The 27,165-nt window shown below is 29.4% G+C and overlaps 5 protein-coding genes across 12 annotated transcripts; 1 reads left to right on the top strand and 4 right to left on the bottom strand.

Moving 5' to 3' along the window:
* Positions 1–210: 210 nt before the first annotated feature.
* LOC122514502 (nicotinate phosphoribosyltransferase) lies at positions 211–5,322 on the bottom strand. 2 transcript variants are annotated; one of them, XM_043631376.1, is made up of 11 exons: positions 4,841–5,322; positions 4,271–4,441; positions 4,064–4,190; positions 3,697–3,908; positions 3,492–3,610; positions 3,208–3,401; positions 2,285–2,470; positions 1,578–1,803; positions 1,164–1,484; positions 927–1,055; positions 211–852 (listed from the first exon to the last, which is right to left on the bottom strand). In XM_043631376.1, the coding sequence occupies exons 1-11, from the start codon at positions 4,908–4,910 to the stop codon at positions 775–777; spliced, it is 1,833 nt and encodes a 610-aa protein (XP_043487311.1). In that variant the 5' UTR covers positions 4,911–5,322; the 3' UTR covers positions 211–774. The 2 variants fall into 2 exon arrangements, with proteins under 2 accessions (XP_043487311.1, XP_043487312.1); XM_043631377.1 differs by lacking the exon at positions 2,285–2,470 and having other exon boundaries at positions 4,841–5,319.
* A 5,527-nt stretch (positions 5,323–10,849) lies between these two features.
* LOC122514709 (zinc finger protein 62-like) lies at positions 10,850–14,256 on the bottom strand. Of its 3 annotated transcripts, none has more exons than XM_043631693.1 (5): positions 14,040–14,256; positions 12,409–12,648; positions 12,088–12,323; positions 11,626–12,006; positions 10,850–11,533 (listed from the first exon to the last, which is right to left on the bottom strand). In XM_043631693.1, exons 1-5 carry the CDS (start codon positions 14,199–14,201, stop codon positions 11,188–11,190), a joined length of 1,365 nt encoding a protein of 454 aa, XP_043487628.1. In that variant the 5' UTR covers positions 14,202–14,256; the 3' UTR covers positions 10,850–11,187. The 3 variants fall into 3 exon arrangements, with proteins under 3 accessions (XP_043487628.1, XP_043487629.1, XP_043487630.1); XM_043631694.1 differs by lacking the exon at positions 14,040–14,256 and adding an exon at positions 13,603–13,659; XM_043631695.1 differs by lacking the exon at positions 14,040–14,256 and adding an exon at positions 12,977–13,238.
* On the top strand, positions 14,246–24,349 carry LOC122514708 (TBC1 domain family member 9). 5 transcript variants are annotated; one of them, XM_043631689.1, is made up of 20 exons: positions 14,247–14,411; positions 15,843–15,899; positions 18,685–18,851; positions 19,103–19,276; positions 19,374–19,470; positions 19,545–19,734; positions 19,841–19,917; positions 19,988–20,044; positions 20,136–20,340; positions 20,418–20,617; positions 20,697–20,986; positions 21,067–21,270; positions 21,360–21,691; positions 21,778–21,933; positions 22,007–22,192; positions 22,283–22,471; positions 22,548–22,710; positions 22,862–23,128; positions 23,210–23,325; positions 23,417–24,349. In XM_043631689.1, the coding sequence occupies exons 1-20, from the start codon at positions 14,272–14,274 to the stop codon at positions 23,633–23,635; spliced, it is 3,486 nt and encodes a 1,161-aa protein (XP_043487624.1). In that variant the 5' UTR covers positions 14,247–14,271; the 3' UTR covers positions 23,636–24,349. The 5 variants fall into 5 exon arrangements, with proteins under 5 accessions (XP_043487627.1, XP_043487624.1, XP_043487623.1 ...); XM_043631688.1 differs by having other exon boundaries at positions 22,793–23,128; XM_043631690.1 differs by lacking the exon at positions 14,247–14,411 and adding an exon at positions 14,861–14,877 and having other exon boundaries at positions 22,793–23,128.
* LOC122514711 (cilia- and flagella-associated protein 20) lies at positions 16,185–16,894 on the bottom strand. The gene is made up of 2 exons (XM_043631696.1): positions 16,577–16,894; positions 16,185–16,495 (listed from the first exon to the last, which is right to left on the bottom strand). Exons 1-2 carry the CDS (start codon positions 16,850–16,852, stop codon positions 16,190–16,192), a joined length of 582 nt encoding a protein of 193 aa, XP_043487631.1. The 5' UTR covers positions 16,853–16,894; the 3' UTR covers positions 16,185–16,189.
* A 149-nt stretch (positions 24,350–24,498) lies between the features above and the next one.
* Positions 24,499–27,060, bottom strand: LOC122514707. Its single transcript, XM_043631687.1, has 8 exons — positions 26,730–27,060; positions 26,454–26,629; positions 26,239–26,348; positions 25,689–26,162; positions 25,535–25,598; positions 25,295–25,463; positions 25,047–25,221; positions 24,499–24,956 (listed from the first exon to the last, which is right to left on the bottom strand). The coding sequence occupies exons 1-8, from the start codon at positions 27,012–27,014 to the stop codon at positions 24,688–24,690; spliced, it is 1,722 nt and encodes a 573-aa protein (XP_043487622.1). The 5' UTR covers positions 27,015–27,060; the 3' UTR covers positions 24,499–24,687.
* Between the last annotated feature and the right edge of the window lie 105 nt (positions 27,061–27,165).

Raw genomic sequence — 27,165 nt, 5'->3', positions numbered from 1 at the left:
ATGTTCCGATAGAATTTTCACTGATGTTAATAGATAATATATATCTGTATATTTGTGAAAATCTTATTATAAATTAACTACATGGATAGTTATATTATTTCAAAGTGTTTATAATATAAAGGAATTTACTTTTAAACTGATTTATACATAGGTGTGAATAAAAATATAAAAATAAAGAAACATTATTTCCTGAAAAACATACTATCAAGATTGAAACCGATTTAACTACGAAAAGTTTAATAATTTTTAATCATTATGTACATTTATATCACATTATTAGATTTTTCACTATACATCAATATAAATATATTTATGCACGCCACTAGTAGTTATTTATTACAAGAAACGCATTTAGATTGTGTTCATATAAAGTTGATGTTTATATATATATATCTTTTCATTCATCAAAAAATAAAACAGGTTAACAGTATTAATGTTTTTGTAAGAGTCCATAAATTTTTAAAATAACAGATTGTTGCGATATTTGTAACAAGGCATTTTTTTAAAGCATATGTGAAACGATATACGATAAATACAAAATAAAATGTATGTATATACGAAGAATTTGTACATTTTATCAAAGTAGCAGGTTTTTTCATATCTTTATATAATTAACAATTATTCTAATTGTGGAAGTAAAAAATATATCTCTAATATTATTAAAATTTTTCTTAGAATGTATCATATTTTTCTGTGTGACTTCGACATACTTTTGAATCATAGACAACATCATTCATTTTTCAACAATTTAAGACTCAGTAAACATTTAAAGCTTCACGATAATTCTCCAATGGGTGCATTTTGTAACCACAAATCGTGTATAAAATTATAGAGATCATCGCTCACAGCCACCTGTAAATTATTATATATAAAGTATTTTGTTGTTTGTAATTGTATTTTTATATGCAAGTTTTTCAAGATTTTACCTTGTACGGAGTAGGATTCAAATTTCTTTTATGATCATTTCTTAACGTCTTAAGAGACTCTTGTACTCTATCTCTAATTTGTGTTAACGTTGGTAAGGGTTCGCAGAGTTTACCATTTTTCCAATATACCTTTTAACGGAAAATAAATATTTCAGATTTTTTTCTTTTATATAAGAACAGAAGAGAGAACAGGTTTCAATAATATAGAAATATAATATTAATTTTAATTATATTTACTTTATGCAATGGCTCTACACGCGTTGGTATAACATATGCTCTTTTTGATTCTTGAAATGGATGTCTACAGAGAACTTTCTGTTTTATTTGTGGTTCTTCCTCCGTTGATCTTTGCAATATATCAATTAATGCGTATCCATCTGCACCATATAATCTGTATGCATTCTTTTTACCAGGAATATTCATTTTAGCAACTTCTTGACTAAGCTTAATTCTTGGTTGACCATTAATTTCAACCATCTTATATACACAACCTAATGCTGGTTGTCTTTGGCATGTTACAAGATGCGTACCAATTCCAAAACAGTTTATTTTGTGACTCTATGAAAACATTTATATAAACTAAAAAAGTCGGCTTTAGAAATAGCTATTATAAAAAACCAATATAAAAAATATTGTCATTACATGTTTTACCTGTTCATTCAAGCTTATAATTGTTTCTTCGTTAATATCATTCGATGCGACGATTATCAATCTTGCGAACCACGGTATGTTATATTTAATAGCAAGTCTTTCAAAGATATCTCTAGCAGCATTACTAAGATATGCCAAATCACCGCTATCGAGTCGAATGCCAATAGCTTTATAACCCACATCATTTAAGGCAAGTGCAACAGCACAAAAATTTAAAATTCCACTCCTAGTACATAGAAGAATAACGAGATAGGTATATACATCTATTTTAAAATATATTATTAATATGAAATAAATAATTGATCAAAACAATTAACTTAATTAGAAGTTGTAGATAATCGCACATGCAAACGTACATATATTACAACTATTTTACATGAAGTGAAAGATTTAAGGGGCTGAATTGGGAAGGGCACTATATAAGATCGCAAAGTTATAATAATAGAATCTCACAAAACAAAGCTTTTATATTGATTAAAATATGTTAAGCTTAATTTCATAATGACCACATTATGAAAGCAATAGGATGCAATGAAGAGTTATTATTTTTCAATTTGTCTGCTTTACAGAAATGAAGACTTTTGTTAAACTGAATGAAAATGATTATCTTCCTTATTAAAAATATGTCTAAATGTGTACAATATTTCATTGATATAATTATAAAATAGTTATATCTCAAAAAGCAGACAAGTGAGAGTATATCGTACCTCACATAGAGCTCACCCAATTCGCCTCGTCTTAACAAGCCGTTCTTGTGATGCGAAGTGGGTTCTGATATAAGCGTATTGTTTCTCACACCATTTTGAGTATGTGCACTGGATCCTTTATTTAGAAGCTTATTCTTTACATTTATGCTGGTTATAAATGTCTTTTGTTTGGCTGATGCTTCAATGCTACAAACACATTTTTCTTAGCCAGCAACAAATATAACGGTGTATGCCTATTAGAGCTTTTATTTTATCAATTCAATGATCTATTTCTTAAGAAACATACATTTTTTAATGAGTAGAAAATGTTTATTGAGAATAATTGTAGAATTCAATATATATTTGTTGTTGCGCTTTTATATAAGAACGTGTTAGAATTCGAAATATATTTTATGTACATATCAATTGCATATTCTACGTGTTATTTTTTTTTTATAAAATTCCTTGCAAATTCTTAGCATTACAAGACAGACCAAGAGAATTACCTTATTTATTTTCAAGATAATTATACTTATATTTTATATACAGTAAGACTATTTACAAATTATAAGTATGTACATTGACATGACAATAAAATCATTACTAACATTTACAATTAATTTATATATACATTTTTTGCAGATTAATTATTCTCTGTAATTTAATGACAACGAAATATTCTTTTGCATAAGACTCAGAATTTTTAATTATCTTCATAAAAAAAAATAATAATAAATAGTTTGTTAATATTAGTAGCGAATTAAACTATCTCTACATTAACGATAAAATTATCAAAGAAATTCAGCATTAGATATCAGAGCATTTCCCATGTTTATGAGACAATATAAAAGGAAAAAAGAAAAAGCTTCTCAAAAAAGATAAAGAATTATTTACAGAATGCAGAAAGAATTAAAAGTAATTATATGATAAATAATAGTACATACCTTTTAGTATCGTAAGTATCTACAAGAGCTGTAAATCTCTCTGGAAAAGCTATGGCATAGCTAATTAAGGCAGCTAATTCTCCACTAGAAGCTTCGGAAACTATACTTCCTAAGTCACCAGCAATAGCATCTCGATATTTTGAAGCTAATTCTAAGAGATCATAAACTTCTCCCGTTTGTTTATGAGCAAGCGTCTACAAATATTTAATAAACATTTCAATTTTACTATCATTTACATATATTTATGATACTTCATATTCTAATAATTGAGTATATGTATTTACTTTGGCTTTTAAATCATCAATACTTGTAAATGATGTAATGTATGAGTGCGCATGAGTTCCACTAACTGGAATATTAAATAACTTTCCAGCTAGCACATTACTTGTACCATCAAATCCACCTATAATATATAACAGCGATATCGTTATTTTATTTTCTTATTGGAACGGTATTAAATTATAAGATTATATTAAGAATATGACTAACCAACATAGCTGTATTTAGATGCACTTAAACCTCCATCTGGACCTTGGGCTCTACGAAGACCATACTCTAACAACGTAATATTTTTTCCAGCAACCATCCGATACCTTGCCGCATTAGTTGCCATCAAACTTGCATAGTTCACCAATGTTAGTAAAGTTGTCTCCAACAGTTGTACTATTATTAATGGTCCTTCAACTCGTAGCAATGGGATTCTACATATGTTAATACATGTATCTGAATCTGGTACTTTGATAGATATATCAGGTTATTAAATCTCTAAACTCTTTCATATAATTATTTTAAGAAATATAATATATTCTGTATAAATCGTTAATTTTGTAAATTATTTTTTTAAATTAATAATAACCTTGGAAAAGTAACAGAGCCTTCTTGCATTGCATAAATGGTAACGTCATTTACATTGACGTTTTTTAAATAATCAAAGAAACCTAGATCTACCGAAGAGGGCATTGTAGATTTTAAGTATTTGATATCTACAACATAAATTGATTATAATAAATAATAATCACGATGAAATGTTATATTATTATATGTTTATTTTGTGCATGCATACCACTGTCTGAATATTGAAACCTCTCCAAAAATTTGATACATTCCTCGAGACCAGCAAAAATTGTGAATTCACCTTGGAAAGGATTCTTTCGAAAAAATAAATCAAACACAGCATAATCATTGATTTTGCCACTTTTCCAATAAGCATATGCCATTGTAATCTGATATAAATCTAAAATAATTATTAAAACATTAATTCTTCCATGTGTAATCTTAATTGTTTATATAAACACGAGAACATATATTCATTCTAATTATATTTTTTGGATTAGGATAATAGAATTTAAATGGTTTATTAAAAAAGAGGAGGGAAAAATTGCATATGCAATGCATCGATAAATCGTTATATGTTATCGATTCTAATAAAAGATCGATTGTAAAAATGATAACGCAGACGGAAAAAAAGAATTTTAAATAAAAAATCTGGTAAGTATCACCAGCATGGCATTTTGATTAATCGCCATAAATAAAATTGAAGTATGATTCAAAGTTTATAGGTTAACTCGTAAATACCGGCTTGGACCGGTTATTTACCGTTTTTTTATCGATGAAAACATACGAATTTAAGTACCTGTCAAAAGAGGTTGGACAACAACATTTTGCCGCGAGTAACACCATGCTTTGCAGTCGTCATGTGACATTATTTTAAGAATCAGTTTTCTTTTTTAACCGAATATGTCTTCCTCTCTCTAATGCTCTATTTCGTTTTATGTATTATATATATATATATGATGTGTGTGTGTGTATGTGTGTATCTGTATCTGTTTTGTATATACTTGTATTGTTTGTCTTTCACTAATGTGATAGTTGAAAAAAAAAAACAAGTATTAATAGTAATTGCACAGTGTACACTCTGGCAGTATCCTGCCGTTCACGGTTACTGACGAACTGACATGACTTAAAGAAATTCGCCGTAATATACGGTCGCGTACCCTCTCAGAATCGATAGGAACGTTTGAAGGACATTCAGACGATACATGCATGCATGACCTGTTATTCCGCCAATCCTCGAATTAGTTGTTAAATAAATCATGATGTTCGTTGCTTTACATGTTCTTACTACGTTTGGAAATAACTTATCAATAACTAGTATATTAGTTTTGAAAAGAACTATTATACGTATGACCTCATCCTAATTATATATTAATAGGAAACTTTTTCGTTACGTCCTCACTTTGGCCTTTAATTTAAGAATAAGATATTCAAATAGTTTCGTGTGCCTTTAAACGTATAAACTATTGATCATTTGACAAATTTCTGATTAATTTTTGTTGAAAAAAATAAACCAAACAATTAAATAACTTTGATCTTACAAAACGTAAGGATGATCAATGGAACATTCATTTCAACGTATTATCTGTAATGCATAAGATGTTTTTATGAATGATCGTCCATCGTGATTATTAAAAAAGAAACTATACGTGTGTATGCATATGCATATTTTGCCTTTCTCTTTCTCTATTTCTCTCTCTCTCTCTCTCTCTTTATACCTATTAGTCCGATCAAAGAGCATAATATATACAAATGTATAACGCGTATAGAAATAAAATGCCAAGTGTTCGAAAGATTTTGTAGTTGTATTTAACGTTGGAACCAAATCAAACAATTTATTTTAATTGTATCGATATCGAGGATCGATTCGATTATCGTACGAACATTTGTTGCAACTTTAACATGTACAAAATTAAAAACAAACTAATTAGATCGTTGAAAGATTTTTTTTTTCTTTTTATAGCAATTTTTACTTCGGTAAAAATTGGTTAATACTTTCTTCATTAAATAATATAAAATAATTGTTAATCGATTAAATATCAATGATATTAAATATTTCGATACACTGATTATTTTTATTATATAAATGTATGAAAAATATATACATATGCATGTATGTGTTTACGTGTTTATCTTACTGATTAAAAAAGAAAAATATGTATATATATGTGCATCATGTCCTTTATGCTTCGATTTGCAGTTTTTACTGATATGACATAAAATTATACGTCGTAATAATTCTTTACTCTTATAGCATTACGTCATAGGTCTCTTAGATAAGATCTCTAATTATAGAGAGCGCTTTGCAATAATAACGTTTAAATTTAATTCCTAACATTCTTTTTTGTTTAAAACACAATATTAATGTTTTCACGAAATGAAAATTCGTATATTATCTATATTTTATTTTTTTGAAAAAGAGAAATCATCTAATTATTCGTTAGGATAAAAAAGAGACATATACATTAGCTTTTATGTCATGCATTCTATTTAGATTATTATAGTGAGCATGCGTGGAAGATCTATCAATGTTCAAATAGTGATAAATACTTATAATAAACTGCTAAATCATAATAGATTCGAATAATAGAATTTTATTGCAGATATCTCATATATATACATAGAAAGAGAGAGAGAGATAGATAGATTCCGATCACTGGGTAAATAATACTGCGGTTCTATCTGTCTATCTTTTTCTTTCTCACTCTCTCTCTCTCTCTCTCTCTCTCTCTCTCTGTTTCTCGTTCTCGTTCTTGTTTGTTATTAAATGACGCAGAAACGAGACAAACTTTTTCCAAATATACATATCTAGAGTAACACGAAAGTGGTATGGCACGTTTATAATAACCATGTACCACCCGGTGAGATCGGCGATGAGTAGTTTCGATTAAACACCTATCGTTAGGGGCAACACGATGCTTTAAATTCTGACCTTGCATGTAACGCTGGCCTGTTTTATAAGAATTTTTTCTTTTTCTTTTTTCTTTTCTTTTTCCCTCTCTCTCCTTGACACATAAAAAAATCCGCATGCAAAGGGGAAAATGAAAAGTTACAGAAGGAAATAATACAAATAGGTCGTGTCATTTTTCCTATTAATAAAATTGATACTCGAATAATGGCGGACAATCGAAATGAAATGAACGAGATCGTTTTTGAAAAGAGTACAACATTTATCGAGAAGGAATTCTAAGGATTTATAATAAACTTTTAATAATTTAATAAGGTTATAATAAGAAATTAATATATATGTTATCAATATTTATATAAATTATCTAATTAAAATTAATTATATTGGTGTATCTATGAAGATTTCTATAAATATCCTATATAGAAAATTTATATATTATAAAATCCTATTGAAGATAACATCCGTGTAATATTATTTATGATCATTCTCGGAAAATGATGTGTAAATTTTATGATATTAAATGCCTTAATTGGAATAAACATAAATGGTCTAACGGTTGGAACAGTTTTAACGAGTCTTTAATTAATCAACAGTTCTAAAAATTATACACATGTATATATTTTGTAAAACAATGTAATTAGAATTGTTTGAATGCTCACAATAACGTATATTTAAATGATACAACCTTTGAAACGTTTGAATATTAAGTTGATATGTCACGATTATTGTGCAAATCAGCATTTTGAAAATAATTAAGTACACGTAATCGTAGATTTATGTAAGAATTTCGTTATGCAATTTTTATTGATATTTTGTTCGTTTTTAAATTTTTTAATCGGACATTTCGTCATTAGTCATTTCATTATAGTTCATTACTGTTTTCTGCGTACTACGTCTACTCGTAAATTCCGTTTAATTGTTATTCACATACGATGCGTTATTATAGGGGGTCATCGAACTTAAAATAGTATTATTTCTTTTTCTTTTTATAGATTTCTATCGTTGCGAAAAATATCAATTGTGATTAAAATATTGAATAAAATAAATTTTCGATCGAAACAGTTCCGATCATTAAATTTTATAGATTAGAGTATAAAATTTATTTTGTAAAACTCGCTTGGGTTTATGTATTTTGTTAAATAGATCGTAAGTAGAAGCACCGGTATAACGCGTCGCCAGTATGCGACCGATTGAAAATAGAAAGAGCATTCTAGTTCGATGACCTGTAGTTATTTACAAATAAAAAAACTTATACGAAGAAAATGGCATTATAATAGGGGGTAATATCTTCTTAGTTTTTTTTTCTTCTTTTTTTTTTTGTTTTTTTTTAATTATTAATTCCTATTAATAATTCGAACGATATAAAATGGATATGGAAAATTTGTGTTACTTCTTATGCGTTTGGTATCTTTCATTTTTTGTAAATTTATTTTAATAGGTGTATAGGTGTGTGCGTGTATATATATATATATATATATATGAATATTTTCGATCATATTTATATACGTATAAATATATGTGTAAGATCGCATATGAGTGCAATTAGATAACAAACTACAATAGATGTATTTCGAGCGCTTAATCATATTCTTGTATACGTTTCTTTATGAATTGGAAGTTAAAAGGTCAAAATAATTCTCGATTGTTGAACGTCTTTCAAATAATATAATAGTTTAATAAAAATGTTCTTGTACACAAAGATATTTTACTTTAAAATTGTAGATATAAAAATGTATTATTCATATTATTTCAATTAGAAATATATTAATTTGCAATGTAAATTTGTAAATATATATTGTCTCGTTATAGATTCAAATTAAATTATAATGATATTTATTAAGCACGTATAATCGTCATTGTTATCATCTCGCTCAATTCGATATAAAATATTTTTTTAAAACATAACAGAATATAATAGGGTAATCGAATTAATTACGCGAGTACGCTTGTTTTATACAACCAGTTTATTATTGTGTCACAGATGGTATTATCAATAATGTTAAATCTTAAATCATTGTTTAATTCTATAAATGATCATTTGGTATTTGTCTGCTGTATAATAACGTTAAATTAATTGTCCTGTGTTACTGGCACTTTCGAAATGGCACTAATTCGTAATGAAATGCTATCTATTCTGTCTGCTGCTGCTGTGTGTGTGTGTGTTTGTGTGCGCGCACGCGCCTATCTGTGTGTGATTTGTATATTTATATATATACAGGGTGGAACAATAACTTTGTTCACCTTGAATATATGCAAAGGTGTCATCGTATCGTTGATATGCCCTATTGTCACAGTAGCATTGATGCAAATGGTCACAGTTTCCAGAAAAAAAAAAAGAATAGTGCGATTTTTTCCTTTGAAGTTTTTTAATACGATTATAAACAAAGGAGATATATTCAAAATGGACAGAATCATTGGCGCAACCTGTATATACGTATATTTGTATGAATCCTCTGTGTCGATGTGAACGCACAAATGTAGTTTAAAAAAATATTCAATTTTTGATTTTCTAACGATTAAATGTATTAAATGCCGACCGAATGTGTTGACTCAACGATTATTGGTTTTCTCAAAAATTGATTATTTTTAATGTATATTATCTATTACAACTATAATTTTAATCTAATTCTATTCAATGGCAAGCGTTCACAAAAAGTGTAATCGCAAAATACATATTGTATGTGTCACACTATAAGCTTTTGTAGATAAATAATCAACATACTTTGGTTCATGTGTATGGGATAATGTGCCAATTATTGTACAACGCTTATAATTAGTCCGATCTACTGTAAAGAAACATTTCTTTTTTTTTACTTTCTATAACACATAGGTGTGTGTGTGTATGTATATGTAGTAAGATGGAAGCACAAACTATGTATAGTTTACGCTCTACACGAGTCTTTTTATACGCTATGTTTTTTTTTTTTCCTAAAACTACTCAGACTTCAGTTAACATTTATTCTCAATTACAATTCCACTTACAAGAATAATATTAAGATAGTTTGTTATATATGAGCTACAGTCTCTATGTCGTTTATCTTTTCTTATCTTGTTTGTTTGGTTTTGTTTTGTTTGTAATACTGTGTTATATTATAATCAAACTCATTTTTTATTTGTTAGAGATTGCAGTCATGGCCATTATTCGCTTTTTCCCCTATCCTATATTATTCTAATTTGACACAAAATTTTTCTTCATAAACAGTCTTAACATTTATGATAATGTTTACATTGTGCTAAAAATATGTACGGAAGCTACAAAAAATGTCGTCATTTGCACGAAGGTCTTTGGTCATTATACATTATATATAAAGTTCCTATAGAACCGCTATGTCTCGTTTCAATTACATACATTTTATATTTTTGTGAAGGACGATTCAATATATTATTTTATCATTAATTTTAGACCTTGTGTTACTGTCGAAAAAATTCAGTAACTGTGTTGAATGCTTCTCAAGTAATATCGTATTTATCTACTTTCTAATAAGTTGTAAATTTCATAACCAGTATAAAAAATCATTAACATATCACAGCTCTAGAAAGATAAAATTGTATATTAATTATTATTATTATTACTTCTACATTCTTAATTCATATTCAACATATTATCGTAGTATTTAGTTAACGTACTATATAATTATAAGTCAACATATATAAGTATACATACATATGTGTATATTTGGCAGTGAATATTAAAATAAAAATTAAAAACATAATTCATTGTTATTATAATTTATAATTATATAACATAAACATATTTATAATACTACTTTAAAATGTCTTTAATATACTTCAATGAAAATATGTTTTCTATCTTAAATACTGCTCATGTACTTAAAAAACTGTATAAGGAACATTAACTTTTACTACTGGCTATGAAATTTCAAACTTACTTTTTGTGCAGCTAGTAATCAAAATTAATCTCACAACTATTGGAAGTATTTCTGTAATTATCAACGATAATTGTTTATACTTATGATATTCTGTTACATCAAACAAGAATACATATTTTGTGAGTAATAAAGTATATTATCAACATTATCAGCAACAATATATTTAATCTCAAAATTAAAAAGAATAAAAACATATAAAACTATCATCACTTTGTGGATTAGCACCGTTAATCTCAAAATTAAAGCTCTTTTTTTCTGTATAATACAGCTAAAAAAAGTTTATACAATTGTTTCTATCAAATACTGTTTTCAGCTAAAACTTCATTCGTCGTCTCGGTTATTCACAGCTCATCTCATCAAATCTGCTGCCCTTTGTCTATCTCTATGTACTTCTCGAGGATGCATTCTTTTACGATGCGAAAAACAATTACCAGAACTGGCAAATGCTTTTGGACAATAAGGACATTGGTAAGGCCTTGCACCAGTATGTTGATTTATGTGAAATTTCAAATCCTGATTCCTTTTGAATGTTTTATCACATAAAGGACAGGCATGCGGTCTTAAGTCAGAATGAGTTATACTATGAGCTCGAAGAGTTGAATTTGTTGGATAAACTCTTCCGCAAACATTACATGGAAATCTAATTTCACCATGGTATTCTTTATGCCTACATAAATTCGATTGTGTTTTGAAGCTAAAATATAATTAATACTAATTAATATTTCTTATAGGATAAAGAAGTCTTGTTAAATTTAAGAAAATTAAATCTACAAATGCCAAACTTACATTCGGCCACATATATCGCATCCATATTTTCCTTTAGGCCTATGAGTTTCTAAATGTACTTTCAGATTTCCTTTGGTAGAAATTTTTTTACTACAAATTGGACAAATAAAATTGGCAGATGAATTGTTATCAACATTCGTATGCAGCACACCGTTTGTCGAATAAACTTGTTGAGATCTTAAAATAGGTTTTCCATCCAAGCATCTTTCCCTAGGTAGATGTGACCATAAATGATTTTGTAAACCAATTTCAGATATGAAGGATCGCGTACATATTGTACATTCGTATCGTTTTGTTGTATTTAAATTATCTTCATCTGTTTCTTCATTAAATTTATTGTCATTAGATTCTCTTGTTATTTCCTTTTCTATTTCTGTATCTCTGTAATTGAAAATTCATGGATTTATTTTTAAAAACTTCATGCATTAATTTGTTCGTGCAGTAATAATTTCAATAATTTACTTGTTTGTTACACTTGATAATTCAGGAGAATGAATTCTCATTGGACTTTCTTCTATGTCTGATGTATCCGACATATCTGAAGCGGATTGTTCCATACCGCATTGCAAAAATAACATTGGATCTACTTTGACTTCCATTTCTTCCATACTTGGAGTATGACTTTTTTCTTCTTCGGATAGATGAGATAATTCGGATGGTCCAAGTGTTTCGCCCTCTGCTAAAATTTCTATGGCACCCTAGAAGATAGAATGAAACATTTTTCTTATTAAACAATAGAAAAAAACAAATTTATTAATATGCAGTATAAATTGAAATACGTACTTTTGTAAGAATAGAATGCAGTAATCCTCTGTCTTCTACTTTTTTAGTGGCTTCTTGTGTATTTTTCAAACCTTGTCCCGCCGTATTTTGAACAGAATTAATATTGTCCAAAGTTTCGTATAATTGCAACCTTAATCTCTCTTGTGTACGATATGCCATCATTGCAAAACGATGTACTCCTTCCAACCTTTTGATACACGTTAAACAAACCATTTTTGATAGTTTATCTTCAGAGGATACCTGAAAAATAATATCAAATAGTAGTATATTCTTTTATTATTTGGCAATATTAAATAATAATATTTAATTCGTTATAAAAATTGATTAACATTTCTACAAACAAATATTTTACTTCCACACATTTATTACATTTTTTAATTACTAACTCATTTGCAATAATAATTATCTATAAGTTTTCTATAAATTTCATATTTATTTTGTTAATTATTATTTTCTTAAAGTATAATAATAATTTTTTTCAAAAAAAAATTATTTTATAATAATTTTTTTTTCTTTTCATAAATATTTTTATTAAATTGATAATTATAAAATTTTGTGTTTGAAGTACTTTTCTTTTTGAAATTGTTTCTATGAAATTTCGTAAATATTTAAAAAATATACGATATTCTATTTTTTTTCTGCATAAAATATTTCATAGACGTCATATCTGAATACGCCGCCGCTTTATTCTCAAATATTTATAGACGCATCGCTTTATACCGCGCATGCAGTACATTATACTTATGGCAATCAATAAAATGCTAATTTTTAACACTTTTGCAGCACTGTACAAAATGGTTGCCACGAATCTCATTGAACGAGCAGTCATATTTTCTTCACATTAATTTCTCATTATTATTATTAACATATATATAGATATTAATTAATATTATTAAAAATAATATATATTTTTTGACAAAAGATAGATGCAAATTTTGTTCCTATTAAGAATTTACATCAAAATGTTATCCATTTTAATTGTTAATTGCTAAATTATGATTACAAATTAGACCGTAAATAAATTCAAATAACTTCGATATATTTTAGAAAAAAGAAAAGAGAACAGTCGATTTTATTTAACGAGTATCATGTTACAGATTATTATATTTTATCACCAAAATAATTCTCATTTATTTGATAATTAAAGATAATTAATTACTGATCGTGGCGATCAAACGCATCCTTAATTCTTACTCGAGTATCCGTCGAGTAGTTGCACCGATGCATCGACATCGATAGTATCGATCTAAGTCAAAAAATCGTCAAATCAAATCCTTTCAAATAATTTATCGAGGGAAATAAATTTGATTGTTTGTTACTTGGATAGAAAATAATAGGAACGTTCATTTGTTCGGATGGAATTGTTGAAAAAAATTGCCGATCTTAGGAAAGTAATAGTTGAAAGTGCATCCGATCGGGAATGTACCAAGTCGCACGTGGGAATCGTGGAGACACGAGTGTGCATTATCTTGGTGAGAGTGGAAGACGCGCGCGCGTCCAGCGGTCGAGATTTTGAAAAAGATCCCGGTAACACAGAAACGTAAAAAACACGCACTCGGCGGTCTCGGTTCGTTGTACCGATTCAAGATCGGCGGTTACCTTTTTTTTTCTCCCAAGGTCTTACAACTTACCAAGATGTAGAGATATTTGCGTATTTTGGTCTGCAAGTAGTGCCGTCTACCATCCTCGGTGAAAATGTTGACACCGTCGTTTCCATTAACGTCGCACGCACAAATCCGACAGTGCAGTCCGTCTTCCCGATCGCGCTCGAAATCGCGACCCGCCGTACCCATTTCAAAAAATTAAAATAAACAAAAATAACGGAAACAAAAGGAAAAAGAAATAGAAAGAGGACACTAAGAAATGATAATGGGAAGACTAAGGATCCTTCCCCTCACCGCACGATGCGACGAGATATCGAAGCGTGGTGCTCTCACCGCAAAACGAACATATCTCTCTTTTTCTCTCTCACCCCCTTACATCCCACCCTCGTATCTTATTCGGTATGTTTCGCTCTTGTTTCTCTCTCTCTATCTCTCTCTTTCTCTCTATTCCTCTCTATTTCTCTCTCTCTCTTTTGTTTCTTTTTTTTTAGTAGACGCGATTAATCGTTCAATCCCGGAAGACGACCAGTTACGTTTTTCACCGTTGCATCTTTACGATGTGCCAACGCGTTTCTTCCTTCCCCTCATCAAAAGAGAGAGAGTGAGAGTAAGAGAGAGAGAGAGAGAGAGAGAGAGAGTTGATTATTCTAACGATCCTTCTTTTTTTTTTTCTTCTCTCTTTTCCCGTTTTCCTTTTCCCCCTTTTTTTTTTACTTATGAGTCTCTCGGATTGGGTGAGATTACTAACAGCACGCGGCTCGTCGACGCGTTAAAAACGACGTCGGCGCCGGGCGTCGGCGTCTACCTCCGAAACGAGTGCTCGATACAAAATATATAATAGCATTCGTCGATTTGAAAAACATATGTATATAACCGATTGTTTTATTTATGGATTTCTCTCGCCGCCGCCGCGCCGTGCCGCGCCGCGACGCACGCGTTCGAAGTCAAAACCATCTCGCATTTCCTCTTTCATCAATTAAACAAACCTTTTCCACGCCTTTTCAATCCCCCTCCCTTTCCATCCGCTTTATCTCTCTTTTCTTTTACCTTCCTACATTGCCCAAGGATATTCACCTTTCGAGAATAGATTATACTGTCGTCGAAAATAAAGAATATAATCTACCGACGCGGTTGCTCTCTCTTAATTGGTCCGCCATTTTCTACCTGCTTCGCGACTTTGACCTTTTTTTACATTTTTTCATCTTGGATTCACTCCAAAGAGAACTTTTTATTCCTTCGTCGATTTCTCTCGTTGGATCGTTTCTTCGTCGATCTGTTTTACGATTTCGCGTTTCACAATTTTCCCTCCAAATTTTCGAAATTTCTCCGCCGAATTCTAATCTTTCCCGCCATTTTTTGGAGTCTGTATCCCTACGCCGAACAGAAGTACCTCGTGTGCTTTACCCCTTCTCTTTCTCTACCCCTCATTTCCTCCCCTCCGACATCCTCCCTCTCATGCGCGAAAAATAGTTCCAGTTATTCGCGAACGAACAGCCTCCCCCTCGGATATGTCCCGTTTAAAAAAATCAATACTTAATAATTAGCAATTAATACACGCGCCACGTACGTCTTCTCCCCTATCGCTTTTACCTCTTCCACCCTTTCCAATAAACCCTTTTCTCTTCTTTTATTTTAACCTATTGTTTAAGAGTTTTGCATACAATTATATATTATTATTATTATTTATTTTTTATTTTTATTTTTATTTCTCTCACTCTCTCTCTCTCTCTCTCTCTCTTTCTTTTCTTACATTTTACTTCCTTTTATATCATTGTTAGTTTTATTACATTTGAAAAATATAAAAAAGTTCTCATTGAAATTATGTTATAGGTACGATTCTTTCTCGTCCCATATCAAAATCGTGCAACTTAAAACTGTGATAATAAGGTATTTTAAATCATTAATATAAGATTTTAAAGTATATTTTTTATTTGATAGAATTGTCTTATATTGTATGGAATTTGATTTTATGATTTAAATATGGATTAGATATGGATTAGATATGGATTAGATAATATAGTAAATAGCGATTGAAAAACAAACAAAATATAAACAAAATTCTATAAATAATTATGTTTATTAATATTACTATTTTCAGTTACCAAAACACATGTTAATCTTGTATGATAATGAAAATATTGTGCAAAATAAGCTGGCGTGAAAAAGACCTAATATGTTTAACATTTTGCTTTATTTTGTATTGGTAGAAACAATTTAAATTCTGCTGGTAACTCATCTTCGGAATATAATCTATCAGAAAAATATACTCTACGTATTCGACAATTTGCATGAATTTGAACTCTTAAAGTTTCGACATAATTAGTTCCATATGCTCTGCGAGTGAAATCTGCTAAATTAAACTGTATTTGATTCCATCCGTCATCTAGTCTCATTGGCATAGTACATATGAACGGTTTTACTCTAGTTGTTGATTGATAATTACTTGCACGAAATCGACGACGTACATTTTTATCATCGATAACCTAAAATAATGAAATGTTTGTTAAAATGCATGTTAGAACAATCTTAACCGATGTTATGATTTCTATAGAACTTATTTTTACCTGAACTTCAAAGGTAAAATATTTCTTCAAGTTTTTAATTATCATTACCAAAAATGGCAATTTAATTCCTAATGTTTTTCTTAAATCCGCAGGACATGTAATATAAGTAGTACTCACATTACCGCCTAGTATTTCTAATACAAGACTTTGTATGTCATTATCTGTAATTCTTTTGATATGACCATTTCTCACTTTTTTATCCCATATCTGTAATGGTTTGCTACCAATGCTATACAAAATGGATAAGAATCCACTTTGGAATGTATTTTTGAACATATTTAATGATTCTTACAGATTTGCTGGACTACAAATTCTCTCAAGAAATATATTTTTTCTCTCTTGAAAATGTTCTTGAAAATATACTCAATCGTAGGTATTAAAATTACGTTTCAAATTTCAGAAAAAGTAACCTAACCTTGTTCCATTATAAAATCTCACGTTTTAGAAGAATTCTCTGTTGTGGATAATCAATGAAAGAAAACCATTTCGATTGCACAAATGTAGACAAGTAGATTTATACGATCACTTAACATTCATACATTTTTATTACAAATAAATATTTTCTTCGGTGAATTTTCTTTTCTCGAACAAATTGACGCGTAAGTTATGTGCATGAACTCCTATTGCCGGTGCGGTATTTTAACTGCTTAGCTCAATGCTAATGAATATCAATCGATAAATTTATACTTACGAATAGTTTCACGTAATAATCACATAAATTTTCAATTTACGATTTAATTTACGAAGTGATTAAAACAAAAGTAAATAATGGATATCAAGTTAATATAAATGCAACATTAAATTAATTTTAATAGTTTGTAAACATTAATTTAGACTGTGGTAAATATAAAGAATATTATGTAAATGATACCATAAAATAATAATTCCACTAAACGAAAAAATACAAATATTGAAGAACTAACTGGCAAAACATTAATTTTGCTTCGTTGCGTATAAAATTTCAATTGGAAAAGTAATGAATAATAATAAATATGTACTTCGAAATCAGTATAATTGATATTAATATCTGAATTGGCTTGAACGTAAAATTATTTAATGACTATGTACTATTAATAATAGTTAAATTTTATTCGCGGTTTAATTTCAAATAATAAAAAAACAAAGATGGTAGACGGACAACAGCGCCACCTTTGTTGATGAATTATTTCATATACGGGTGACCGTTCACATACAAGTATATTCATCGGTCAGCAGCTGACGAGATGGAGAGTGGTGGTGGTAAAATGATAATTTTGTTAAGTTCGTGGTTCCGTGTTTATATTTTAGACAAATCTTTTTACACAATAAACTCATAAAGACTGCTTTAATTTTGTTTGGATTATATACGAAAAGACATTTAAGATCGTGGCCTTAGTGCCATATTAATACTGGATGAATAAGCAGTCGCTATGTGGGTAAAGCCAAAGGAGGTTCTACTTGCTAATGCTTTGTGGTAAACTTTGATGTTTTATATTTGACGGACGATAATTACTATTTATAATATATGTCAAACATAATTGATAATAGATCTTTAGCGTTTTCAATGAAACTAATTGTTTCTTCTTTTTGTCATACTGCAATTTTTCTTGCATTTTGTACAGTGTTGTATTTGAAAATGAACATCTTTTATTATTTAAATTGGATAACGAAACAATATTGAAGTTACAATATGTAGTTATTCTTATCGTTTCATACATTAACATCTTTAGCATACGTCTATACGATTGCACATATGTACGTGTGAATAGTTTGTGTACAAATGTGAATCATACAAACGTAATAAAAATTGCATTATATTTATATGCTTAAAAACATTGATATCCCGAAGATTTCATTTAAATAAAGAGAACGATATCGTTTAGAAAAGTTATTAGATTTTCTGGTTAATGTGACAGATGTTGTCTTAAGAAGTTGACGTGTTGGTGAGTAAAAGTGTGTACTTGACATTTCGAGAGGACAAAAATTAGCACATTTTTCAAACGATCTTGCTACTTTTATATTTCTGTTTTTTTTCCTTCATTTACATAATAAATAATTAAATATTTGTTTTTAACATTATTTATATCATTCTCTCTACCCAATTATATTATCGATAAATTGATTAACAGGGTAAATGAACAATCAACGGTATATTTTGTCTTACAACGCCGAAAAGGACATGGAAAAACGAAAGGCCTTACATCTATACTAGTAGGAACATTGGACAGTGTATTTGATACTAAACCAGCACCATTTAGAATACTGCATCAAACACCGTCGTCTGAAGTTTATTGGGGTAATAAAATAATTCATAATAAATTCTTTATTATTTAAAACATACTTTGCAAATATTCTGTGCGTGTATATATGTATATACGAATATGTGACATATTATTCCAATAAATCAATATGATTAAAAATAATTATAATGCTTTGTTTTATAATAAAAAGTAATATGTTAAAATTCAAAATTGAACGCAATATTTTAAATCACTTTATATTATCGTATAAAAATCTGACAAATATATTTTTTTCGTTGACTTCAAGAGATATCATGTTCTTTGACGCACGAAGAAATTCTACAAGATTGGGAATGGCTTCATACGAATTTAATAGATACGCTTCAATCATTTGATACGGAAGAAGATATAACAGAATTTGTTTGTTGTAAGATTCAATCCATTATCGCAAATAATATTCCAGATTGTCAATTTGCTGATGGTAAATTATTATTCTATATTGTCCTTAATTATTTCTAATTATTTCTATATGCAAATGCAAATTATTATTTTTATTGTATGCATATGGTTATTTGCAGAAGAAGATCCAGCTGTGTTTAAGACAGTATCTTTCAAATTTCATCAATTATTTAACATACCAAAAGAAGACAAATTAGTCAATTATTATTCTTGCAGGTATTTATTCTTATATAATTATTAAAATTACAAATCTATTAAAATAAACAATTGAATATTAATTTCTTTCATAGCTATTGGAAATCTCGGATACCTAGGCAAGGATGGCTATATCTGTCTGTAAATCATATGTGTTTTTATGCTTATATACTAGCAAGAGAGACAAAATTAGTTATAAGATGGGCAGATATTATTGAATTGGGTAAAACAAATTCCATATTAATACCAGATAGTATACGTGTCGTAACACGTGATAATAAAGAGGTAAAAAGTTCTTTTTACATGTTATTGTTATCTTCAAATAATTCATTTAATCGTGCTATAAATGTATCGTTGCTACAAGAGGTTATCTATTATTCTTTTTTTATAGCATTACTTTTCTATGTTTCTACACAAATCGGAGACATATTCATTAATGGAACAGCTTACGAATATCGCCATGAAAAGGTACTTTTTCGCACTTTTATCCATCCATTATAGGTGAAATTGGTACAAGTGTATACATAATTTTTCATAGGCTCATTGATGAAAAGAGTGGTTTCAATGAGGACAGAGAACTATTGAATAAATTAAGGTATTTATATATAATTATATTACGTTGATACAATTATCAGTTTTCTTTTAAGAATCATTAGATATTACTTATGAAATTGGTTTGATTTTAGTAAAAATGTACCTAAGAAACCATCATTCTTGAAAAGAGATCTTGATGCTCGAGCACATTCAGAAGCATACAGGTTACAATTTAGATTACCAGGAAATGAAAAATTAGATGGTAATATCGATGCAACCTTGTGGACTCCGTACAATAAAAGATATGTTTGGGGAAAGATATATCTTTCACAGAACTATCTAGCGTTTGACAGTAGGGTAAGTAAGTATCTATATAAAACAAAATAATGTGAATTGAAATTAATTTTTAAAGTATTTATATAATCGTTCATTAGGTAAGAAAATTAGTAAGTTTAGTCATACCTCTGAGAGAAGTACGACTCGTTGAATCTGCAGAAAATCAGTCTTCCTCCATAGAGAAATCGATATTGGTAACTACAACTCGTGCATCATTTTTATTCGCTCAGATTCAAGATAGAGTTTTTTTAGTTCAGAAGATATCTGAACTTCTGGCTAAATCAAAATTAATGTATCCGTAAGTTCAAATAAAATAACGTTTAACGATTAGGAATAATATTGATTATATATTTAAATATTTCATTGTTTTTAAACAGAGGTGTTGGTAGCCTGAGTTTGCAAAATACTTCAACAAATAGTTTAAATAATACTGAAGATACAAAGCTTGTAGGAACGTGGAAACCTCAACCTCCATTAATGACGCTTTTTAAAGCTCCGCTTAGTACTGAAGCAGCTTTAAAACAAGAAGCTAAAGAAAAACAATGGGAACTTCATTTCGCAGAATATGGACGTGGTGTTACAATGTATCGTACTGTAGAAATGGCAAAGCTTGTAATTCAAGGAATTCCGCAGTCCTTAAGAGGAGAAGTTTGGCTTACTTTTTCCGGTAATACAAATTTTATTGATCTTCTATATAAGAATATTAAGAAAACTTTCATATATGCAAGATTTCATTTTCTATATTAGGTGCATTAAATGAGATGGCTACCAATCCGGGTCTTTATAAATCTTTGGTGGATAAATCATTGGGCAAATCTTGCCAAGCTAATGAAGAAATAGAGAGAGATTTGCATAGGTCTTTACCGGAACATCCTGCATTTCAATCAGATACTGGTATCAGCGCTTTAAGAAGGGTATTATCCGCTTATGCATGGAGAAATCCACAAATTGGTTATTATTATTATTTGTAATATTTATATATTTGAATGTAATGTATTTCATTATATTTTATCATTATTTTGTTTATTTTTATACAACAGGATATTGTCAAGCTATGAACATAGTAGCTTCGGTTCTTTTAATATACTGCTCAGAAGAATCTGCTTTTTGGCAGCTGTGTAATGTTTGTGAATCTTTACTACCTGATTATTACGATCGGCGAGTCGTTGGTGCTCTCGTCGATCAAGGCCTCTTAGAAGAATTAGCTGCAGAATATTTACCAGATCTGCATGCTAGACTACAAGATCTTGGACTTATCAAAGTCATATCACTCTCTTGGTTTTTAACGATATTTTTAAGTGTCATGCCAACAAGTAGTGCTGTAAATATTATGGATTGTTTCTTCTATGATGGAGCAAAAGTTATATTCCAGGTAAACTTCATTATTAGTTATTTTCTAATTTCATCTAATATCATTGATTTTAATTTAATCTAAACAAGTATTTCTTCTTCTATTAGATAGCATTAACAGTGCTACAATGGAATCAAGATAAACTACTTAATTGTCGTGACGATGGAGAAGCTATGCAATTGTTAACAGACTATTTAGGAGGTGTTTACAATAACGAGGGTCCCATTCTTCCTAGACCAGTTGATAATGCCACACCTAATAAAGTTAGTTTATTTGTATTATCAAAATAAAATGATAACATTGTGTAAACATTTTTGGTTTTTTTTTTTTTTCTAGAGTATATCTGTCCAAACATTAATACACGAATCATATGTAAGATATGGCTCTTTGACTATTGGAGGAATTGAAAGGCTTCGTCTGAAACATAGGCTTAAAGTAGTTCAAAGTTTAGAAGAAGGAATAGAAAAAAATGTAATTAGAAGTGTTATTGTAGATAAATATATGACCATGGAGGAGTTGCAGGTATTATTTTAATATTTACCATATATAATAATAAATATAATGAAATGTAATATATTTCATTACATGTAGAATATATTCGAATGTACATAGGAACTGTTGGCATTAGTGAGAGAGGAATTGATGAGCCAGCGAAAATCCGAGCCTGACAGATATGATCCTACACAACCACCGTACGAAGCTTATAAAATTGACTTTGAACTATTTAGAATATTATTTGGTGGTTTGTCGCCATGGGGTAAATGTACACAAGCTGAATCTCTTTCTGCTCGATTATTTCGTGTAAGTTATTATAATATATATATATACGCGATTATACATTTGGAGAGCACAAGTAAATAATGTTTTATACATTTAGTTAATGGATCGTAATCGTGATGGCTTACTAAATTTTCGAGAATTAGTGCAAGCTATTGGAATGACTGCAACAGCAGATCAAACGCAAAGGTTGAAACTTCTTTATACTCTTCACTTACCACCACTTCTCACACCTGCTGATTTTGACTCGCCTACTCATTCAGGTAAATATTAACTTTTCTTGTAAATCGTTGTTAGAAAATTGTATGTAGTAGTAGTAGAAGTATAAGCAATTATACTGGTTAGATGGAGCTGAAGTAGCAGCAGAAGCAACAGATTTTTTTGATAGTATGGAACAGAGTGTGGCTTCCTTAGAAATGCCAGTCAGTGTGGCAGAAGAACCAACAGTGGGTACATTATCAAGATCGACGAGCATGAACAGTCAACATGGTGATCAGTCCTGGGAAATACAGAGTATGGATAGTTTACGGTCTATGATTGCATCAAGAGATAGTCCTTTGGATTTAAAAGTGGTGCCAAAAATGTCTCAAACTCATTTCATAGCATTATGGAAAACGCTTTACGATATGTTTCCAGCTCAATTAGAAGAACAAGAAACGTACCATAGTATAGCATCAATAGGTATTCTTATTTTATTTTGTAATGCACTATCTTTCATTATTGTGGAATGAAATGTTACATGTTTATTAAAACTGTCCCAAGGTACTCTTTTGCTGCAACTAGGCGATGTGGGGAAAAAGTTAAATATTAGTCGAGATGAATCGGAAGATAGTTTATTGTTAGCTGCTTCTGCCGTGCAACATATATCTTCTGCAACTGTAAGTTCCATATCATATGCTTTCATATTCTTTATATTATCTTACACGTATATATATATATTTTGTTTTTCAAAATAATTTCTCTTTATAGTCACCTGATCGTAATGGAAATCCATCTAGCACATCGTCTTGTTCAGATCCCGATTGGTCGATAACTATTGAACAATTTCTAGCATCTGCATTAACTGGTCCACCGATAGTCGACTTTTTTAGTAAAAGAGCCGATCTTGCAGAAGCAATGGTAATCCTTAAAAATCGTAGATTTAATCGCGTTCATTCCTTATCCGATACTCCGATAATAAATGTATGATGTAAATCTCATTGAAACATAAGTGCAATATAGTTTTTTATGCGATAGATTATCTTAAATATTTTAACGAGTATATTAAAGTATTTTAAATAAATATTTTAAACGCGCGTCTCCTCTGCATAGATCAAAATTGAAGCACTTATTAAATTTGAAACCAGGATGTTGGAATCGTGAAAAATAGATAAAAATAATGAGATTATCTAATGAGAATCTAATTATTGGATATCGTAACACTGTTTATATAAAGCACTGTATTCTTATTTGAACATTACAGATACTTTTTCTAAGTATATATGTTTATCTTTAATATAAAATATTCTATATTGAAGTAAGCTCGATGTATGTACATCTCTTTTACAATGGACATGTATATTTAAAATCTAAGGAATTAACATATTGTGTAAAGTAATGCATGATAACGCACATTGCTTGCAAATAATATTGTATTAACGATGGATTACACCTAGACATATTGGCCTATGTTTTCAAAGATATATTTCAAAAAGGAATAAAAAAAGAAAAAGAAAGAAAAATGGATGACATGCCATTTGTACAATAACAATAGCAAATATTCAGTATAACTATTAAATATCAGTCCTATAATTTTAAGATTAGTGCTCTTTTAATACAACATACCTCAGGTAATGAACAGTGATGTAATCCAGAAATATTTAACAAAAATGAATTAAAGTAAATGTTTTGTATCATTTATCATACATTGTCTTGTTAATACATTAAAAAATAATATTTCAGTACAATGATTTATTAAATTTCTTCGCTAATTCTATTAATGATAAAAATTTTTCATAAGTACAAGATGAACTAATAGAAAAAAAAAAAATTACAAATAATATTTCATTAGATTACCAGTGTAAAATATTTTATTTCTCACAATTTTCTTGTACAACAACGATTTATTTTTGGACTGCAATACGCGATATCGAAATTGAAAATTCATCAAATGAAATTGATGAAATTTGGAAACGTATCAACAATTGTATGATTAATAAAATTATTAGTAGGAAACTATTAATAGGCTTGCTTTGATATAATTAAAGATACATTCCATTAACTAAATAATCAGCATCATGAGCATAAGGTCCATGTCCACGATGTCCACGTCTCTTTACTATTCGTAATCGGCAAGCTATTAATGCAGCAGTAATAGCTGTGGTTATTAATCCTAGCGCTAAAGAAATGACTGCACCTCTTGGTCTTAAATTGTCATGGTCATTTATTTGTTGAAGATGCTCTGCGACAACAGCAGCACTTTTCTCGTGTTCTTTTACATGATTCTCCAAAACTATAATGCTTTTGTGATCTACAAAAATTGTATATCCAATTAAAAATCAAATCAAACTGATCATAATATTTTTTATATATAATTTACTTTCATAATTTTTGTTCACACCTGTTAACTCACTCTTATGTCCATGATTTTGCTTTGAAACGTCAATTTTAGTTGTATTTAATTTTTCTATATTATGTTTATCTTGTTTAATATGCGGTATTTCTTCTTGTTTCTTTTTATCTTCTTTACCATGCTCTCTGTCCTTTACTAATGTATCTGTGTGTTGTACGGAAGTCTGAAATAATTAATATGTCATATCATACAAAAAAATATCATGGACACATTATATATGAAAAATATTAACTTACCTCGCAAGGCGGTGATACTGTATTTTTTGTATTTTTGTCTAAATGGTTGACCAATTTTTGTGGAAGATTTGGAGTTATCGATGGTGCTAGTTGAACTGGAGTCTCTTGCCATATTACTTTATTAGGCGGTGAGAAATGTGATGGATTCTTTGAATCCACGTAAACATTACTGAAATTCAAATTATTAAATTTATTAGTAGAAAGAAATTAATAAAATTAATAAGATTTGATTTTTATTACCCATCTACATCGGGTTCTCTTATAACACCAGATCCTTTATGACTAAAGATGTGAGGCTGGTTTTCTAAAAATAAAATATCGTATTAACATAATACCATCACATTTGGCTACTAAATTGCAGTCTAGTATTAGATATTTTCAAATTTATACTTACGATCATATGGATTAAAGTTACTTTGCTCTCGATAAGAATTTCCTGGAATGTATGTATCTTTGTTTTGTTCGTATAATGGTTGATAATCCCACTGATACGCCGGCAAACCAAAATTTTTTTGCATTTGCGGTATTTCCATTTGCGGATATAAACTATTTGGTGGTTGTGATAATACTTGATTTGTTATACTTGGTAATTCCCATGGTTTTAAATTATTTTCCGGACCGCGAGGATAAATTGGTACAAAAGCTTTGTGTTGATCAATCATACGCTGATAATTTATAGCGTTAGAAGGTAATTGCGGGGATGGTCCTTGTATCGCTATTGAAGCTGAGATAGTTGGCTTTTCAGTAGGGCATACAAGGTCTGCTGCTTCATCAGAACCATCGGCACATTGTGGAATACCATCGCAAACATTGTATATTGCTATACAGTCTCCAGTCGAACGACACTCATACTGATTGTGACTACAACCTATATATTTTTGTTTAGAAGATGAAATTTTATTATCATACATTTAATATTTTCTAGAAACATTTGAAAATGTTACCTCGCTTAGGGGGTGGTGTTGTTAAAATTAAACTCGATACTACAGTAACGCTTGGTTTAACAGGATGTTCTGTAACAGCATATTCAACTGGTGGAGTATCGGCAAGTTTCCTGTAAAGTTTAAATCATCCTAAATTAATAATATTTAATGTAGAATACAAACTATATAATTATATAATATGCATACGAAACTTTAATATGTAAATTATAATCTACCTCAATGATTTTAACTCGTGCTCGTGTTGAGAAAGTTGAATTTCTTCCTCCGATTGAGTATGACTGTGTATATTATAATTGGTACGTACAGCACTCGTGTAATTAACATGAGTGGTAAATTTACATTTGAAGTTTTGAAGTGGACCGCATTCAAACAAATAACAACTTCCTGGTTTCTAAAAGTTTACATTGCATTACATCATACTCTTAAAAATGAATGGATAAGCAAATAGAAAACAAGTGATAGAAAATGAAAAATCCAACATCGATACTTACTTTCTCTTCAAAGATGAAAACGTCACATTTATCTGTATTACAACAAAATTTAAAACATTCTTCTCTAGATTCAACGTCCATTTCATTTAAATATTTTGCACCAAGATCACGTGAATCTTCGGTTTTAATAATTTTATTCGTGTGAACGTCGAAACTTTTGAAACAGGTGTCATCATTATTCGCTCTATTGATATGTTCCTCATTTTTTGGTAAAGAAATTTCACCGTTTATATTGTGAAAAATTGCAATAATATTGAAAACAACGTATAGATCTCTGTAGTACATCCTTCCTTACAAATACGTATAATACAGACGCGCATGCTTTTCGCGAGTTAACGTTCGATCAATAAATTGGAAGTGGTATTAAAAAGTAGAGAAGTAAGAGATCAGTATTTTATCTAATCGTATTATTTTTCTTTTCTTAACTTAATAATTG

The sequence above is a fragment of the Polistes fuscatus genome, unplaced genomic scaffold (genome assembly GCF_010416935.1).
Source record: "Polistes fuscatus isolate 324 unplaced genomic scaffold, CU_Pfus_HIC Scaffold15, whole genome shotgun sequence".
NCBI lineage: Eukaryota > Metazoa > Arthropoda > Insecta > Hymenoptera > Vespidae > Polistes > Polistes fuscatus.
Note: the sequence above shows the minus strand (reverse complement) of the source record. Positions and strands in the feature narration are given on the sequence as shown.

What these genes read in the sequence shown, in the direction of transcription:
- LOC122514708 (XM_043631688.1), top strand. Translation starts at nt 14,272, where the DNA reads ATGATAATGGGAAGACTAAGGATCCTTCCCCTCACCGCACGATGCGAC. An exon ending in CCATAGTATAGCATCAATAG is followed by an intron (nt 23,129 to 23,209) that starts GTATTCTTATTT and finishes AACTGTCCCAAG; the next exon opens with GTACTCTTTTGCTGCAACTA. An exon ending in AACATATATCTTCTGCAACT is followed by an intron (nt 23,326 to 23,416) that starts GTAAGTTCCATA and finishes TTCTCTTTATAG; the next exon opens with TCACCTGATCGTAATGGAAA.
- LOC122514711 (XM_043631696.1), bottom strand. Translation starts at nt 16,852, where the DNA reads ATGTTCAAAAATACATTCCAAAGTGGATTCTTATCCATTTTGTATAGC. An exon ending in ATTTTACCTTTGAAGTTCAG is followed by an intron (nt 16,496 to 16,576) that starts GTAAAAATAAGT and finishes TCATTATTTTAG; the next exon opens with GTTATCGATGATAAAAATGT.
- LOC122514502 (XM_043631376.1), bottom strand. Translation starts at nt 4,910, where the DNA reads ATGTCACATGACGACTGCAAAGCATGGTGTTACTCGCGGCAAAATGTT. An exon ending in GTTTCAATATTCAGACAGTG is followed by an intron (nt 4,191 to 4,270) that starts GTATGCATGCAC and finishes TTTATGTTGTAG; the next exon opens with ATATCAAATACTTAAAATCT. An exon ending in TTGGGTGAGCTCTATGTGAG is followed by an intron (nt 1,804 to 2,284) that starts GTACGATATACT and finishes TCTATGTACTAG; the next exon opens with GAGTGGAATTTTAAATTTTT.
- LOC122514707 (XM_043631687.1), bottom strand. Translation starts at nt 27,014, where the DNA reads ATGTACTACAGAGATCTATACGTTGTTTTCAATATTATTGCAATTTTT. An exon ending in AGAGAACCCGATGTAGATGG is followed by an intron (nt 25,464 to 25,534) that starts GTAATAAAAATC and finishes TTTGAATTTCAG; the next exon opens with TAATGTTTACGTGGATTCAA. An exon ending in CAGTATCACCGCCTTGCGAG is followed by an intron (nt 25,222 to 25,294) that starts GTAAGTTAATAT and finishes TAATTATTTCAG; the next exon opens with ACTTCCGTACAACACACAGA.
- LOC122514709 (XM_043631693.1), bottom strand. Translation starts at nt 14,201, where the DNA reads ATGGGTACGGCGGGTCGCGATTTCGAGCGCGATCGGGAAGACGGACTG. An exon ending in TGCATTCTATTCTTACAAAA is followed by an intron (nt 12,324 to 12,408) that starts GTACGTATTTCA and finishes TCTATCTTCTAG; the next exon opens with GGTGCCATAGAAATTTTAGC. An exon ending in TGCGATATATGTGGCCGAAT is followed by an intron (nt 11,534 to 11,625) that starts GTAAGTTTGGCA and finishes ATTATATTTTAG; the next exon opens with CTTCAAAACACAATCGAATT.